Below are 18,230 nucleotides of genomic sequence, written 5' to 3' on the forward strand. Positions count from 1 at the left end.
CATAGTTGAGGTGCTGACCCCTCCAGTACGTAGATCTCAAGAAAGAGCTCCATAACCCTTGATTCTGATGGAGCCTATGGAGAGCCTTCATGCGGAAAACAACGCACAAATCAACCATTGCTTTTGTACCTAAACCCCCTTCATCTTTGGGCTTACATATTTGCTTCCATGTGACCCAGTGGTTCCTTGCCTTAAAATCTGATTTACCCCACCAGAAGTTTGCCATTAAGCTGTCAATGCGATGAAGGACTTTCTTGGGGGGGCTCATAGCTGAGAGAATGTAGATGGGCATGCTTGCTAGAACATGGTTGATTAGAACTAGCTTGCCCCCTACAGATAACATTTTTCCTTTCCAACCTTCTATCTTCTTCCGGACATTATCAACCAAACCATCAAAGTAGCATGCTTTTGGCCAGCCCGAATAAAGAGGGGCTCCTAAATACATTATTGGACATCTCTTTTGAATATACCCTGTACATTTTGCAATGTCTCTCTGCCTGTTTGATTTCATCTTATCTGAAGTATTGAAGCTGCTTTTGTTTTCATTAACTAACTGCCCTGACATTACTTCGTATCGCTTTAAGAACCTCATGATCTGCTTCAAGCTAGATTTGCCTCCATTAGTGAAGATAACTGTATCATCAGCAAATAAGCAGTGGGAGATTGGGGTGCTGCCTCTACTTCTCATGAAATTTTTAGCTTTTCCATCAAGAAAGAGCTTCGAGATCCCTCTACTTAACACTTCTTCCGCCAGGATGACTAAGCATGGGACAACGGGTCTCCGTGTCTAAGCCCTCTCGTGGACTTAAAGTAACCACTAGGTTCCCCATTGATGACAACCGAGAACTAACACTTTTGGGTTGCCTCCTCAATGAGTTTTCTCCATGGATCAGAAAATCCAAAGCGAGCAAGAACTTTTTGCATAAAGCCCCAGTCTAGTCTGTCATACGCCTTGGCCATGTCAATTTTAAGCATAACATTCCCATCTCGCACTTTCCTTCCTACTCCCACCATCATTTCCTGGGCGATAGATATATTGTCTGAAATGCATCTACCGTTTACAAACGTGCCCTATTCAGGAGAAATCAGGTTAGGCAAGACTCTAGAGAGTCTTGTAACTAAGATTTTGGCAAAAAAATTATAACAAAAAATGCACAAACTAATTGGTCTTTATTCTGAGAAATTTTTTGGGCTTTCAACTTTAGGGATTAGAGCAATCAAGGTTGAAGTATAGTGTCTAGATAACTTGCCCCCAGCAAAAAAGCTTTAGCAGCCTCCACCACTTCCTCTTTGATTATTTCCCAACAACTAATAAGGAGGAAGTTGAAGAGGATTTGGTTGATGTTCTTCTAAGACTTCAAGAGCATGGAGACCTTGAATTTCCTCTCACAGTCGACAACATAAAAGCAGTCATCTTGGTATGTATGTTTCCTAACAGATAGGGCAAGTGAAATTAGAAATAAAAACTGAACTTGAAACCCAATAACAACCTTAGAACTTTTTGTTGTTGTTGTCAAGAGAAGTAGAAATAAAAACTGAACTTGAAACTCAATCACAAAACAAATTGAAAAGGAAAAGACTAGAGATAAAAACTAAAACCATCACGTTCTCAAAAAACTTTAGTTAATTCCTTGATTGTATGAGGATTTTAATCACTGATACAGCCAATAAAGCATTGGTTGGTTGTGTGAAATGAATGTATTTATTCTCTTTACAGGACCTGTTCGCAGTGGGGACTGAGACCTCATCAACTATCATGGAATGGGCAATGGTAGAGCTAATGAGAAACCCTAGAGTGATGGAGAAAGCACAGGCAGAGATAAGAAAGGTTTTCAAAGGAAAGGACAAGATAGCAGAGAGTGAAATTGATAAATTGAGCTACTTAAAACTAGTTATCAAGGAGATTATGAGGCTGTGCCCTCCTCTTCCATTGCTAGTTCCTAGAGAATCAACTGAGAGATGTGAAATCAATGGATATGAGATACCCAAGAAGACTAGGGTTCTTGTTAATTCATGGGCAATGGCAAGAGATCCAAGACATTGGGAGAACCCTAAAGAGTTTGAGCCAGATAGGTTTTCTCGTAATTCTATCGATTTCAAGGGGCAAAACTTTGAATTAATCCCATTTGGGTTAGGAAGGAGGGGTTGTCCTGGTATTTATTTTGGACTAGCTTCTACTGAGTTAGCCCTTGCCAACCTTCTCTATTTCTTTGATTGGAAACTCCCTCATGGGATGAAAGCAGGGGATTTGAACATGAGTGAGAACTTTGGCATAACTCTTGCAAGAAAAGCTAACCTAAACTTAATCGAAACCCCTCATTTTCCAGATGGGTTTTGAATTTAGCATGCTTTTTTAAGGAAGAATAAAGAAGTTTGATTTGTACAGTTCATGTGATTCATGCTTTCAAGTTATGTGATAGAGACATGTAAATGATTCTTATCAATATTTTCTACATCTTGAGAGTTTCACACACACAAACACAGTGATGATAGTGTCAACAAAGAGATGTCTTGTTCATTAACATCAGAAAATATTCCATCACAAACATCTGTACTCTTTGAATAGGAAAAAAACTAGTAGGGAGGTAAAGCAGATATTATTAAGACAATTTACATCTTCCATTTTCAAAATTCTACATTTCGCTTTATGAACAATAGGGTATATCAACTACACAATGTTTGGAGACCATGTAAGTTTCTTATATGTAGGATTGTGTTCATTTGCCTTCGATTAAATAGTCGTGACGAATGGGCAGATAATCTTTATTGTTGAACAAAATTTGAACACTTTTTTCGCATGCGCGCACACACACACAGTTCATGTATGCTTCTATATTTTAAGTAATGCAACAAAAAACTAGTCATAAGGGTGCCCCAATAGTAGGGGTGCAACTCAAGCCGTATTAGATCTGTTTGAGGCCAACCCTAGTGCAACCCGAGGTAGCATTACCCCAGCCCTAACCCGAACCAAACCTAGCCTCGAGTCGAAGAGGGTCAACCCTAACCCAGTCCCGCGTCTAAACACTCAACGCTAACCCTACCCATCTAACATGATTTTCCAAATCAGTTTGATTGGCCTGAGGAAAAAGATAAAATACAAAAAAAAAAACATAACCCTAAGATTTTTGTTGAGAAAATCTGCTGGACAAATCCAATCCCAATCCAATCGTATACAGATAAACGGAAAAGTAAAAAGATAAACACAAGCCACAAGATGAACACCTGGATTTTACGTGATTCGGCCAAAATGCCTACATCCACGGGTGAGAACACGATCTTCACTATGAGAAAACAAAATTATAAGGATTACAACGAGATTAACCCGCTAACCCGCGAACCAAAACCCTTTCCTTGTCTTCTCAACCAAGACTGTAAACAAGAGAACCCCGAGAAAAATCCCAAGAGAAAACCTGAGAAGAAAACCCTGAGAAGAAACTCTCTTCTTCTTCTCTATCTCTCTCCCTTATCTTCTTTCTCTCTCTTCCCTCCTTTTGCAGCAACTACACAAAGAACCTCCCACCCCCAAGAGAAAAAGCCTCCCTCTAGCTTTTCATATCATACGTTTTACAAAATCTAAAAAAACATACTTTCATGTTCTGCATTCCTACCACAATTAGAAAACCTAATTATATTAGGTAACTAGTGGTGGTAAGAAACCAGGTAAATTTACCAACAATCTCCACCTTCGCTTGTTTCCCAGCCAACTGAAGATTTTTCGTTGATGCCGTCGTCGATCTGCTGTCGCCGCAAACCACCATTGGCCTTCCAAAGTGCCAGCTACACACCCTCGAATCATTCAAGTTCTGACTCCACCTCACTCAATCAACACGGCCAATGTACATGTGTAGCTGCCAACCGCTGACTCACCCAATCAACCATAAAGAGGGGTCCCGATCCATCATCTGCATGGCGGGTACCATCACCTACTCACAATCGTCTGCAATCTGGAAACTCATCCCTACACTAACTATGCTAGAGACCCTATGCGTGCACACGCCCCCACTTTGCTTCCAACTAGCCATCGAGATCTTATGAATTGTGTCCCCAACCAGACAATACAATCTACCACAATCGGTATCCTTCATCTTCTCTGTCTTCGTATCCTTTCCCTTCAACACCTTAGCCAGGCCTTGTTGAACAAGGATGTCCTTCACCCTCATCTACCAATGGTGAAACTACTCTTTCCATCAAACTGTCTGTTAGAAACTTACCTCTAGAAGGCATCGAAGGGAAAGAGAGCGAGAGGGAGATGGGACGCGTGGTTACGTGGTAGAGGAATAATAGATAGCCTAAGGTCATTAAAAACCATATAAATTTCAATTATTTAGGGGCTATATGGTAAAAGCATATGAGAGAGAACGAAGGAGAAAAATCTAGAATTAAAAAAAATTATTCCTTTTTCCTCTACAAGATTCCATAAATGATTTTTGGAAATCTCCGTATTCATATCAGTTCAGATCGGAGGGTTAGGATCATCCTATGGAACTGATTTTTGGGGCACAACCTATTTACGTTGTGCCCAAACAGATGAACGGTTTGGATCATAAAAAAAAGTGGGTCGTACCTACTTTTTTAGACTTCAAGTGTTTTCATGGCCACCCATCATATAAATTCTCTATATATAGAGAGAGGAAAATGATTGTGAGCTTGAAGCTCATATAGCTTATATGAGATTGAGGGCCCAAACAAATGGGTCCCACATTTTTGTGGTGATCCAAACCATTCATTTGCAAGGCCCCATCATATATAGGGTGTGTAAGAAAAATCAGCTCCATAGGATCATCCTAACCACTCCAAAAGCGGAGGGCAAAAATGGGCAGATTTGTGGTTGTGAGCTTGAAGCTCATATAGCTTATATGAGATTGAGGGCCCAAACACATGGGTCCTACATTTTTGTGGTGATCCAAACCATTTATTTGCAAGGCCCCATCATAGATAGGGTGTGTAGGAAATATCAGCTCCATTGCATCATCCTAACCCCTCCAAAAGCGGAGGGCAAAAATGGGCAGATTTGTGGCAAACGGTGTCTGTCCATTTTGCCCTCCACTTTTGGATGGGTTAGGATGATCCTATGGAGCTGATTTTTTGTACACACCCTATCTATGTATGGGTCTTTCAAATGAATGCTTTGGATCATCCTAACAATGTGGGCCCACATGTGTTTGGGCCCTCAAGCTCATATAAGCTATATGAGCTTCAAGCTCACAGTAATTTTCCTCATATATATATATATATATATATATATATATATATATATATATGAGAAAACGGTTCCTACACATATGTGTAGATAAGTTATCTACACACTAGCTTAAAATACAGCGGGGGCCACATTATTTGGGTGATCCAAACCATTCCTTTTTAAGGCCCTCACATAGATAGGGTGTCCACAAAAAATCAGATCCATAGGATCATCCTAACCATTCGAACTGTGGAGGCAAAAAATGGACTAATTTGTGAAGGTTTAAAGACATCCATTTTACCTCCACAAATCGTAGGGTTGGGATGATCCTATGGATCTGATTTTTTGTAGACACCGTATCTATGTGAGGGCCTTTAAAATGGATGGCTTGGATCACCCAAACAATGTGGGCCCCCACTGTATTTTAAGCTAGTGTGTAGAGAACTCTCTACACATATGTGTAGGAACCGTTTTCTCTCTCTCTCTCTCTATATATATATATATATATATATATATATATATATATATATATATATATATACTAGTGGGACACCCCGTGCGATGCACGGGGAGTGGGAAAACATTATACTTAGCTTCTCATGATAGACAATAGAGAAAATGCATATTACGAAAACCTTATAGATCGGAGGGTTGCGATCATCCCATCGAAATGATTTTGGGGCCACAACCTATTTGCGTCGTGACCCATCAAATGGACGGGTTGGATCATCCTATAGCGTTGACCGCAAACTTAATTTGAAAATCTGGGTGGGGCCTACAATTTGGCCTTAATGTTAATGCACGACCCACACCATAGGATGATCGAAACCATTCCTTTGATGGGCCACAATGTAAATAGGTCGTGCCCCAAAAATAATTTCCATTGGATGATCACAACTCTCCAATCTATAGAGGTTTTCGTAATATGCAGTTTTTCTTTAGATCGGAGGGCTATGATTATCAAATGAAGGGTTTGGATCATGGGGTGGTGCGTACAATTCATTTTGAAAAATACAGGTGGGGCCTACCTCGTTCAAAGATTTGAAGAAATTAATATTTGGGCTCACCAACTGTGGGGGATAGACCAGTTCAAAGATTTGAAGAGATTAATTTTTGAGCCCATCAAAATGATTTTGAAAAATATGGGAGGGTTTGACCCGACCCGTAAGGGTCCGGGTGACACGGGCCAAGTCAAAATGACTAGGGAAAATTTACAGGTCACGAATCTTGGACCCGTACCCGGCCCAAGAACTGTACGGACCACATCACAGGTTGATCCAAGCCGTCCATGTAATGGAACACAATATCAACAGGTTGTGCCCCAGAAATCATTTCCATACGCTGATCCTAGCCGTCCAATCTATAGAGGTTTCCATAATATGATGTTCCTCTTACAACGGATGGTTAAGATCACCCTATAGATTTTTTATTACAAAAGCATAAAGGAGGGGGGTAAGATTGAAATTATGTGGCTTTCATGGGTGCCTTTGTTAAAAAGCATAAAGGAGGGGGTAGGATTGAAATTATGTGGCTTTAACATGTGCCTTTGTTAGAAAGCATAAAGGAGGGGGTAGGATTGTAAATATGTGGGTTGAATGGGTGCCTTTGTTAAAAAAAGTAAAAAAAGTGATGTGTAATTCTCACAGATTTTTGGGAGAAATTGAAATAATTCCCTTAGTTTCCATTCCTCTATATATATATATATATATATATATATATATATATATACTAGCAAGAAACCCCGTGCGATGCACGGGCCGACAAAGAATTGTATAGACTACATCATAGGTTCATCTAAACCGTCCATGTGATGGAACACAACATAAATATGTTGTGCCCCCAAAACCATTTCCATAAGCTGATCCTAGCCCTCCAATCCATAGAGGTTTCCATAATTCCTCTTCAATCGGATGGTTAAGATCACCCTATAGATTTTTTATTAAAAAAGCATAAAGGAGGGGGGTAAGATTGAAATTATGTGGCTTTAATGGGTGCCTTTGTTAAAAGCGTAAAGGAGGGGGTAGGATTGAAAATATGTGGGTTGAATAGGTGCATTTGTTAAAAAAATTCAAAAAATGTGATGTGTAATTCTCATAGAATTTTCAAAAAAATCAAAAAATTCTCTTCCCGTGCAATGCGCGGGCCGACAAAGAACTGTAAGGACCACATCACGGGTTGATCCAAACCGTCCATGTGATGGAACACAACATAAATAGGCTATGCCCCAAAAATCATTTCCATAGGCTGATCCTAGCCCTCAAAATCTATAGAGGTTTCCATAATATGTTGTTCCTCTTAAATCGGATGGTTAAGATCACCCTATAGATTTTTTATTAAAAAAGCATAAAGGAGGGAGGTAGGATTGAAATTATTTGACTTTAATGGGTGCCTTTGTTAAAAAGCATAAAGGAGGGGGTAGGATTGAAAATATGTGTTGAATGGGTGCCTTTGTTAAAAAAAGTCAAAAAGAGTGACGTGTAATTCTACAAAAAATTCTCTTATTTTCTCTTCTACTATATATATATACTAGTAAAAAACCCGTGCGATGCACGGGCCGACAAAGAACTGTACGGACCACGTCATAGGTTGATCCAAACCGTCCATGTGATGGAACACAACATAAATAGGTTGTGCCCCAAAAATCATTTCCATAGGCCGATCCTAGCCCTCCAATCTATAGATGTTTCCATCATTCCTCTTATCTTAAATCAGATGGTCAAGATCACCCTATAGTTTTTTAATTAAAAAACCATAAAGGAGGGGGGTAAGATCAAAATTATATGGCTTTAATGGGTGCCTTTGTTAAAAGCATAAAGGAGGGGGTAGGATTGAAATTATATGATTTAATGGGTGCCTTTGTTAAAAGCATAAAGGGGGGGGTGGGATTGAAATTATATGAGTTGAATGGGTGCATTTGTTCAAAAAATGTGACGTGTAATTCTCATGTGATTTTCAAAAAAATGGAAAAAACTCTCTTCTTTTCATCCCAGCTTATTGTATTAGATATATATGTATATATATATATATATATATATATATATATATATATATATATATATATATATATATATATATATACACTAGTGGGACACCCCGTGCGATGCACCGGGAGTGGGAAAACATTATATTTAGATTCTCATGATAGACAATAGAGAAACTGCATATTACGGAAAAACCTTATAGATTGGAGGGTTGTGATCATCCCATCGAAATGATTTTGGGGGCACAACCTATTTGCGTCGCGGCCCATCAAATGGACGGCTTGGATCATCCTATGGCGTTGACCGCAAACTTAATTTGAAAAATCTGGGTGGGGCCTACAATTTGGCCTTAATGTTAATGCATGACCCACACCATAGGATGATCGAAACCATTCATTTGATGGGCCACAATGTAAATAGGTCGTGCCCCAAAAATCATTTCCATTGGATGATCACAACTCTCCAATCTATAGAGGTTTCTGTAATATGCAGTTTTTCTTTAGATCGGAGGGCTATGATTATCAAATGGAGGGTTTGGATCATAGGGTGGTGCGTGCAATTCATTTTGAAAAATACAGGTGGGGTCTACCTCGTTCAAAGATTTGAAGAAATTAATATTTGGGCCCATTAACTGTGGGGGATAGACTAGTTCAAAGATTTGAAGAGATTAATTTTTGGGCCCATCAAAAAGATTTTGAGAAATATGCGAGGCTTTGACCGACCCGTAAGGGTCCAGGTGACACGGGCCTGGTCAAAATGACCGGGGGAATTTTACTGGTCACGAATCTTGGGCCCGTACCCGGCCCAAGAACTGTACAGACCACATCACAGGTTGATCCAAACCGTCCATGTGATTGAACACATCAACAGGTTGTGCCCCAGATATCATTTCCATACGCTGATCCTAGCCGTCCAATCTATAGAGGTTTCCATAATATGTTGTTCCTCTTACATCAGATGGTTAAGATCACCCTATAGATTTTTTATTACAAAGGCATAAAGGAGGGGGGTAAGATTGAAATTATGTGGCTTTCATGGTTGCCTTTGTTAAAAAGCATAATGGAGGGGATAAGATTGAAATTATGTGGCTTTAACAGGTGGCTTTGTTAGAAAGCATAAAGGAGATGGTAGGATTGTAAATATGTGGGTTGAATGGGTGCCTTTGTTAAAAAAAGTCAAAAAAAGTGATGTGTAATTCACACAGATTTTGGGAGAAATTGAAATAAATCCCTTAGTTTCCATTCCTCTAGATATATACTAGTGGGACACCCCATGGGTTGCACGGGGAGTGGGAAAACATTATATTTAGATTCTCATGATAGACAATAGAGAAACTGCATATTACAGAAAAAGCTTATAGATCGGAGGGTTGTGATCATCCCATCGAAATGATTTTGGGGGCACAACCTATTTGCGTTGTGGCCCATCAAATGGATGGCTTGGATCATCCTATGGCGTTGACCGTAAACTTCATTTGAAAAATCTGGGTGGGGCCTACAATTTGGCCTTAATGTTAATGCACGACCCACACCATAGGATGATTGAAACCATTCATTTGATGGGCCACAATGTAAATAGGTCATGCCCCAAAAATCATTTCCATTGGATGATCACAACTCTCCCATCTATAGAGGTTCCCGTAATATGCAGTTTTTCTTTAGATCAGAGGGCTATGATTATCAAATGGAGGGTTTGGATCATGGGGTGGTACGTACAATGCACTTTGAAAAATACAGGTGGGGCCTACCTCGTTCAAAGATTTGAAGAAATTATTTTTTGCGCCCAACAACTGTGGGGGAGATAGACCAGTGCAAAGATTTGAAGAAATTAATTTCTGGGCCCATAAAAAAGATTTTGAAAAATATGGGAGGGTTTGACCAGACCCGTAAGGGTCCGAGTGACACGGGCCAGGTCAAAATGACCCGGGGTAATTTACGGGTCACGAATCTTGGACCCGTACCCGGCCCAAGAACAGTCTATGTGATGGAACACAACATCAACAGGTTGTGCCCCAGAAATCATTTCCATACGCTGATCCTAGCTGTCCAATCGATAGAGGTTTCCATAATATGTTGTTCCTCTTACATCGGACGGTTAAGATCACCCTATAGATTTTTTATTACAAAAGCATAAAGGAGGGGGGTAAGATTGAAATTATGTGGCTTTCATGGGTGGCTTTGTTAAAAAGAACAAAGGAGGGGGTAGGATTGAAATTAAGTGGCTTTAATGGGTGCCTTTGTTAGAAAGCATAAAGGAAGAGGTAGGATTGTAAATATGTGGGTTGAATGGGTGCCTTTGTTAAAAAAAGTCAAAAAAAGTGATGTGTAATTCCCACAAATTTTTGGGAGAAATTGAAATAATTCCCTTAGTTTCCATTCCTCTCTCTCTCTCTCTCTCTCTCTCTCTCTCTCTCTATATATATATATATATATATATATATATATATATATATATATATATCCGATCTGCGTAACATGGAGATCGGGTCTTGTTGAGAAGTTGAGATCATATGTCTTCATGATCTCTTTGGCAACTTCAGGAGAGGAGATTACTACAGCTGAGATCTAGCCAAATTTGAGGTGCATAAGGTGTCCATGCGTGTTAGCTAAGTCCGTAAGGGAGTGATGTGGTAGTGAGCCTAGCAAGTGGTGCAAGCTAGCAATGATGGGTAGATTCCATGGCCCTGGGGGGCAATTTTGGGGTTGGGTCTTGGGTCTTAATCTTCTTTGGTACCTTGGTCACTATAAACGAGAAGAGGAGGAAAATGAGGAGAAGAGGAAAGGATGGGGAGTGGATTTCCATGGACTGGAGGGAAATAACTGTGCTAGTTTGGATGTCTGATATTAGTTTTGAAATTTGTAGTTGCAAAAGGGGTGCAATAATATCTCTGAGTCAACTCTCTACATAGTTGGTATAAATTTTTTTTAGAAATCGTATTATATAATTCCATCATCACCCTAACAATTACGTGGACGTTTGAAAAATTGAAGTCTCTCGTGCGTTGCTTCTTTTATTTATTTTTTTTCTCCTTAGCTGTGTAATAACTTCTTTTTAGTTGTTACGCAACAAACAAAAAAATGGGAAGCGTGCTAAACTCAATTGGAAATGAGAGGCCTTATCAAGAACTTCAATTTTGTTGGAATCATTCTTTTTCATTGCATGCTTTCAATTCACTTAAACTATCCATAAGTACATGAACATTACACATTAAACTCCTTTATTCCTCCTTAACAAGCATGCTAAACTAAATGGACGATGGGGAAATGAGGTGTTGCAACTAAGTTTAGGCTAGTTCTTCTTGCTAGAGTTATGCCGAAGGCCTCTCTCATGTCCAAATTCTCTGCCTTCATCCCATGTGGAAGTTTCCAATCAAAGTGGTAGAGAAGGTTGGAAAGGGCTAACTCAATGGTAGCTAGTCCAAACAACATACCAGGGCAACCTCTCCTTCCTGCCCCAAATGGGATAAATTCGAAGTCTTGCCCCTTGAAATCGATAGAATTACGAGAAAACCTTTCTGGCTCAAACACTTCAGGGTTTTCCCAATATCTTGGATCTCTTGATAGCGCCCATGAATTGACAAGAACCCTTGTCTTCTTGGGTATCTCATATCCATTGATCTCACACTTCTCCATTGATTCTCTAGGAAGTAACAATGGAAGAGGAGGGCACAACCTCATAGTCTCCTTGATAACAAGTTTTAAGTAGGTTAATTCACCAATGTGACTCTCTAATATCTTCTCCTTTCCTTTGAGAACCTTTCTCACCTCTTCTTGTGCTTTCTCCATTTTTCTTGGGTTTCTCATTAGCTGTGCCATTGCCCATACTATGACAGTTGATGAAGTCTCAGTCCCCGCCGCAAACATGTCCTGTAAAGGGAATAAATACACTAATTTCAAACAACCAAACAAATCTTTATAGAATGATTAAAATTATTATATATAACAAAGGTTCTGATCCTTTTTTGAGAATTTCTTTCCTTTATTTTTTTTCTTTTTTTCTATTTTTTTCATTTATTTTCTTTTCAATCTTTTACAGGGTTCTTGAGTTAAGTTTTTATCTCTACTTCTTATTTTTCCTTTTTATCTCTTATATGTCTGCATGTATCTTTGTTTCTTTAAGTTTATGTTTACATTTCATAGCGCTTATGCCCTAAATGTATCTATATATTTATTTTAAATTTCCATGTTTTCCTTTCTTTCCAATTGCCTCCAACATTTTCAATTTCTAAATGAAAAAAAAGGAGGAAAAAACCCAACAGAACAAAAACAACAAAATTTTCCAAGGTTCAGTCCTATGAAACATCACTACCTAGTCAAGTAGAAAACATACATACCAGGATGACTGCTTTTATATTGTTGGTTGTGAGAGGAAATTCAAAGTCTCCATGCTCTTGAAGTCTTAGAAGAACATCAACCAAATCCTCCTCTTCATGTTCCTCCTCATCACTCTTCATCAGCTTCTTCTCTCTGTGTTGTTTGATGATGTCCTCCAAGATTCCATCAAACTTCCGAAAAATCCTCTGTAATCTAAACTTTGTTCCGCTAATCACACTTAAAAATTTTAGCGACGGAAACAAGTCGGCAACATTGAATCCCACTGCAAATTCCAATGCTTCCTTGAGCGCGGATATGAATCTTTCTTGATCCCCACACTTGTAACTACTAAAGGTGGCCCTTGATGTTATGTTGTTGGTTAATGACATAAGCATCTTGGTTAGGTTAATTGTCGGTTCATTTGCCGACGCTATGGATCGGATGAGATTTGATACCTCTTCTTCCCTCACTTTGTGATACGATTGAACCCGCTTGGCACTTAATAGTTCCAAAATGCAAATCTTTCGGAGTTGTCTCCAGTAAGCGCCGTAGGGACAAAAGACTACGTCCTTACATCCGTACGTTGTGATCTGTGCGACAAGGAGATCAGGTCTTGTGGAGAAGTTGAGATCATGGGTCTTCATGATCTCTTTGGCAAGTCCGGGGGAGGAGATTACTACAGTGGAAATTTGACCAAATTTGAGGTGCATTAGGGGTCCATACTTGTTGGCTAAATCTCTAAGGGAGTGATGTGGTAGTGAGCCTAGCAAGTGGTGCAAACTACCTATGATGGGTAGGTTCCATGGCCCTGGAGGCAATTTTGGGGTTGGGTTTTGGGTCTTAAACTTTTTTCCGACCTTCATCACCATGAACAAGAAGAGAAGGAAAGTGAAGAGAAGAGGAAAGGAGGGAAAGTGGATTTCCATGGATTGGATGAGGAAAGGAGGGATGGGTGTGTTTTTATATATGATATTAGGCTTGAAATATGTAGTTGCAAAGAGTTTCTATAGCTTTGAATGCGGATAGAATCAACAGGGAGCAATAAAGTCTTTAAGTCAACTATACTGTTTCTATATATAGGTGTGCGGTATAAAAAGAGTTTAGAAATTGTATTATATAACCCCTGCATCACCCCAACAAGTGCTCATATTTGAATAATGGATAATTGAAAATCTCTCTCTCTCTCATAAAACAATATGAGGACAGCTAGCATTTTCACTCTCATCACCAGAGCCCGATGAAAGTGGCTAAATCTTAGGTCATTTCAATTTCTTCTTTATTCTCAGAATGGAAATCCATTTTAGAAGTGTTTTTCAAACAATATTTTCATCATCCATGATGAAAGCATGTGGCAGCTGGCATCTAATAAAATGTTGGATAATGTATTCCAGAAAAGTGAGTTTGGAATGAGAAACTCCAAATTTTTAGGGCGTGTTCGGCATAGCTTCTCATTCTCGCTGTAAGGTTCTGGTAGAAATGGACTAATGAGAATCTGCAGAAGCTCACTCGGAGTCGCTCTGCAGAATCTCATCATCCGGTCTCTCAAAAATGTGAAAAATGGAAACGAACTCTACTGGGCCGTAGAGCCCGAACAAGATTTTCAGGATTTTCCTACTTTTCTCATTCATGCGCCTACAAAATAGGTGGAAACCATTTTTATATTGGTTGCAGAACATGCCCCAATAGAAATCAAATAAATGAAAAGTCTTGGGTTGCTATGGGCACGGCCCCTAGGTATTTTAAACTATATAAATGTAAGAAGGCTTCTTAGCAAAACGGACATCGGTTTTATGAAAATAGACAATACCTTATGTTATGACACATGCCGAACTAGTGAAGTCCGTAATACAAGCTTTTTATCGGCAGCTGGAAGAGTTGAACTAGTGAAGTCTGTAATACAAGCTTACCAAATTTTCTGGTCATCATCTTTCAACATCCCAAAGAGTACCATGGATAGGGCTGTTCATTCGGTTTAAACCGAACCGAATTCACCGAAAATAACCGAACCAAAATATTTCGGTTACTAAAAAAAGAAAACCGAAACCGAACCGAATTATTTGATAACCGAACTTGAAGTACCGAAACCGAAAAATGAATTCGGTTGTTCGGTTATAACCGAATTATATGAGTGTAAAATTTTGGATTTTAAAATGGAAGTAGATGCGGAGGAAATAGGTTGCAGACGACTGATTTGGGTAAGAAATACAGGTTAGAGAAACTCACTGGAAATAGGGGTGTCATCTTTGTGGTGGTTTCTCTCCAGAGTTGCTTTCATGGACGATGGTCTGGACTCACCGGAAAACCAAAGCTTCGTCGGCAGGACTTCTGGCATCCTCGGGTAGGAGGTGTGCGAATAGTGGCACCTTCGTCAGAGCCCGGCCCGTTCTCCCATTCTACCCTTCCCTAGCTGGTTTTCATAAGGAAGAGGACAATGAGAGATAAAACAGTGAAGAGGGAAAGTTTATGTGGCCGGGTGAACTACAACTCAACTACAAGATCTAGAAAGTAGAAACTGAATGATACTGTGAGAAGCTCTTATATGAGACGCGAGTGAGAAACATGATCTTGATCTTTCCGTCAGGCCCCACAAACTTGATCAGACAGTTTATATCACTAGTCAAAACGCTTTCTTTGCCACAAACGGCTCTAATATAATCCATAGAAAAACGTCTTGAAAATTCTTCTGTCACGTGCGTTCTGTATTAAACAGCACCGCCATACGAACGCCAACCCACAAGGGTAGTAACTTGCAGAGAGCATTTAATATTTTTTAAGATATGTTGCAGACTTGCAGAGAGCATTTAATATTTGAACAGCTTTCTTTGTGTTATTTTCCTTCTTGAGAATAGCAAAAGGTAAAATAACCTTTCTTTATGTCACGTCAGGTCTTTTCCCATTAAAATATCAATTCATTGCTCGATTGTGCCGTGGGTTGTCCCAACTACCAAGTTAAAAAAAAGAGATAAATATAGTTGTGGGTTGTCCACTTGTCCCAACTCCAAAGTAAAAGAAAGATGTAAAATGGTAAATATGTGATAAACGAACACAAAGTTTGGTTTTCGGGTTAACCGAAATTTTTGTTAGAACTAACTGAAACCGTAACCGAAAACCGAAATTTCTTTCAACCAACAACCGAAACCGAACCGAATATAAAAAAAAACCGAACCGAAAATTACAATTTTGGTTCGGTTGGTTCGGTTATTCGGTTTTACCCAAATAATCCACACCCCTAACCATGGACAAAAGTAGAAAGGCTCCGCAGGGATTTCATCTGGGCTGGCAGTGAGAACAAGAAGAAAATTTACACTGTGGGATGGGAGATCATATGCAGGCCTAGAGTTGAAGGGGGGTTGGGCATCTGCACTGCAGTATCAGAGACATAAACTCTGCTCTTCATGCTCAAGGAAAAATATATAAAGAAAGAAAACATATGGTCCATGAGCTTTCCAAGCCGTCCTTCATGGGCTTTCCGCAGCATCCTAAAAGCCCGGGATCTCCTTCGACAAAATATATGTTACCTGGTTGGCAAGGAAGATAATATTGATTTTTGGTTCCAACCTTGGCATCCTGATGGGATCATGGACAATCTAATGTCAAAACCAGTAGAATACTCCCTGTCCTCAATCAATACTCTGGATGAAATTCACAAAAATGAGGAGTGGCATCCTCTCATCAACAAGCCTTCTCTAAGGACCGAAAAAGAGATTCTACTAAAAGCACTATTTCACAGAAGTCACTACAACAGACTTATTCGGAAGCCAACAGTTGATGGTATCTTCTCAGTTAAAAGTGCTTGGAACGTGGTTAGAAAAGTGAATTCAAGGGTTGGCTGGGAAAACTCTATATGGTTTCCGGGTTTCATTCCAAAGCAGGCACTAACTGCTTGGAAAGCTATCCAGCTGAAACTGCTCACAAGAGATCACCCCCTGTTCCAAAACAGAATTATTAATGATGAGTGTGTTCTGTGTCACTCCGGGAAAGAAACCATAGATCACTTATTCTTTAGATGTGGCTACTCTGCATGGGTCTGGAAGTCAGATACTCTGGCAGTGTGGTACTAGAAGAGCTATCAAAAGATCCCTGTCGGCTGAAGAAGAATGGATCCGAAACAACTGGAAAGGAAAATCTCAGAACTCCACTGCAGTAAAATTAGCTTTTGCTGCTGCAATTCATAGGCTATGGAGAGAAAGAAACCAGCGAATTTTCGAGGACAAGAAATCTCATAAATCTATGATCCTGAGAGACATTCTTAGTGATATTTAAGACAAAATGAGATTCTTAAGCTTCTGGGATTCACCGGATTCACGGAAATTTCAGATATCAGTAAATTTTAATTACAAGCACAACATACATCCACTTTCTGCCAAAATTTGTAAATGGAATCTGCCGGTCCTGGGGGAACTCAAACTAAACACGGATGCGTCATTGTCCAACGAAGGATGCGGAATAGGGGGTCTCATCAGAAATCATTTCCGGGAGGTAGCTTGCTTCTTCTCTATGAATGTTTTAAAGGAAGAAATCTATATACTAGAGATCCGTGCCATCTGTGAGGGTGTAGCTGCTGCATCAAGACTGGGAATCAGACATCTATGGATCGAGGCAGATTCCTCCTTTGCCGTTGATGTTTTCAACGAGAAATCCCAGACTCCTTGGCGATCAATCACTAAATTTGACACAGTAAAAGCTTATCTTGATGGCATTCAGTGGAAAATATCCCATATCTGGAGAGAAGCCAACTCTGCAGTTGATTATCTCTCGAAACGGGACTGCCTGTGCAAAGGAGAGGATATCCCTCTCGATAATATTCCAGTTCCTCTCTCTGAAATATTGAAAAATGACGCAGAAGGCAAGGAATACCAGAGATTGTAATCTGATGTTGATAAATATCTCATTCGAGGCCGAGCGATTGGTTCTCGGTTTGGATCTTTCAATCTCTTTGGTTGAAGTTTTAAAGTTGAAATTCCCTTTATTGGGGAGTGCAAATGTAAATCATATTGTTGGCTGCCCCTCTATGGATCGTACCCGAAAAGCATCTTGCTTTAGTCATTGCTCCCATAGTTTAGCTCATCTCTGGACTATGGTATTGTTGTATCTTTTATGGGTTTTGTCATGTTGGGAGTGCGTTCCCTTTTTGTTGGCGTTTGAGCTCCCCTAGCTATGTAAATTTCGTTTTTATCAATGAATTCTGGTAGGGGTCCTGCCTAACCCCAGCTTACTGATAAAAATAAAAAAAACGTGCCAAAAGTCATTGACAATGTGTGGTACTTAACTGGGGTTAGTTAGGAGGGATTTATATGACCTTCGACGGACTTGATCAGGAGTCGGGCATATGGTGACGAGGTTTATCCTCACGGTTCTTCCGAGGAGATCGATGGTGCCTGGAGGTGTTATGGCGACTTCATGAACGATGCATGCTTCAAGAACGTCGAGGAGAACGATGCCAGCTTCGGGAACTGTGATGTATTTCCGAACGGGGATGAGACAGTTCAATCTTAAGGGGATTTTTTATGTAATGACTCAATTGGCCTTCCCCGACCAACTTTTCAATTTGTAACCTAAGGTGGTAACAATCATCTGTATCATGACCATGATCCGAATGGAAATCACAGTACTTTCCAATCGGATGCTTTTTGGAATCTGTCTTCATTTTCTTCGGAGGGATTAACATACCTTGATCTCTTATCTCAAAAAGGACATAAGATAAGGGGACTTTCAAAGGGGTATATCCAAGTCTTTCAAACACGGGAACGGTAT

At 39.8% G+C, this 18,230-nt stretch overlaps 2 protein-coding genes and 1 pseudogene across 2 annotated transcripts; 2 read left to right on the plus strand and 1 right to left on the minus strand.

Annotated features, from left to right (window-relative positions):
* Positions 1-765: 765 nt before the first annotated feature.
* On the plus strand, positions 766-2,338 carry LOC143869907 (desmethyl-deoxy-podophyllotoxin synthase pseudogene; annotated as a pseudogene).
* An 8,956-nt stretch (positions 2,339-11,294) lies between these two features.
* LOC143863271 (desmethyl-deoxy-podophyllotoxin synthase-like) lies at positions 11,295-13,764 on the minus strand. The gene is made up of 2 exons (XM_077373954.1): positions 12,497-13,764; positions 11,295-12,029 (listed from the first exon to the last, which is right to left on the minus strand). The coding sequence occupies exons 1-2, from the start codon at positions 13,400-13,402 to the stop codon at positions 11,403-11,405; spliced, it is 1,533 nt and encodes a 510-aa protein (XP_077230069.1). The 5' UTR covers positions 13,403-13,764; the 3' UTR covers positions 11,295-11,402.
* Positions 13,765-16,745: 2,981 nt separating this feature from the next.
* Positions 16,746-17,345, plus strand: LOC143869908 (uncharacterized). Its single transcript, XM_077376465.1, has one exon. It carries the CDS (start codon positions 16,746-16,748, stop codon positions 17,343-17,345), a length of 600 nt encoding a protein of 199 aa, XP_077232580.1.
* The last annotated feature ends 885 nt before the right edge of the window (positions 17,346-18,230 follow it).

This window comes from Tasmannia lanceolata, unplaced genomic scaffold (genome assembly GCF_043159265.1).
Source record: "Tasmannia lanceolata isolate RefF3 unplaced genomic scaffold, GAP_Taslan_0.1 ptg000003l, whole genome shotgun sequence".
NCBI classification, from domain to species: domain Eukaryota; kingdom Viridiplantae; phylum Streptophyta; class Magnoliopsida; order Canellales; family Winteraceae; genus Tasmannia; species Tasmannia lanceolata.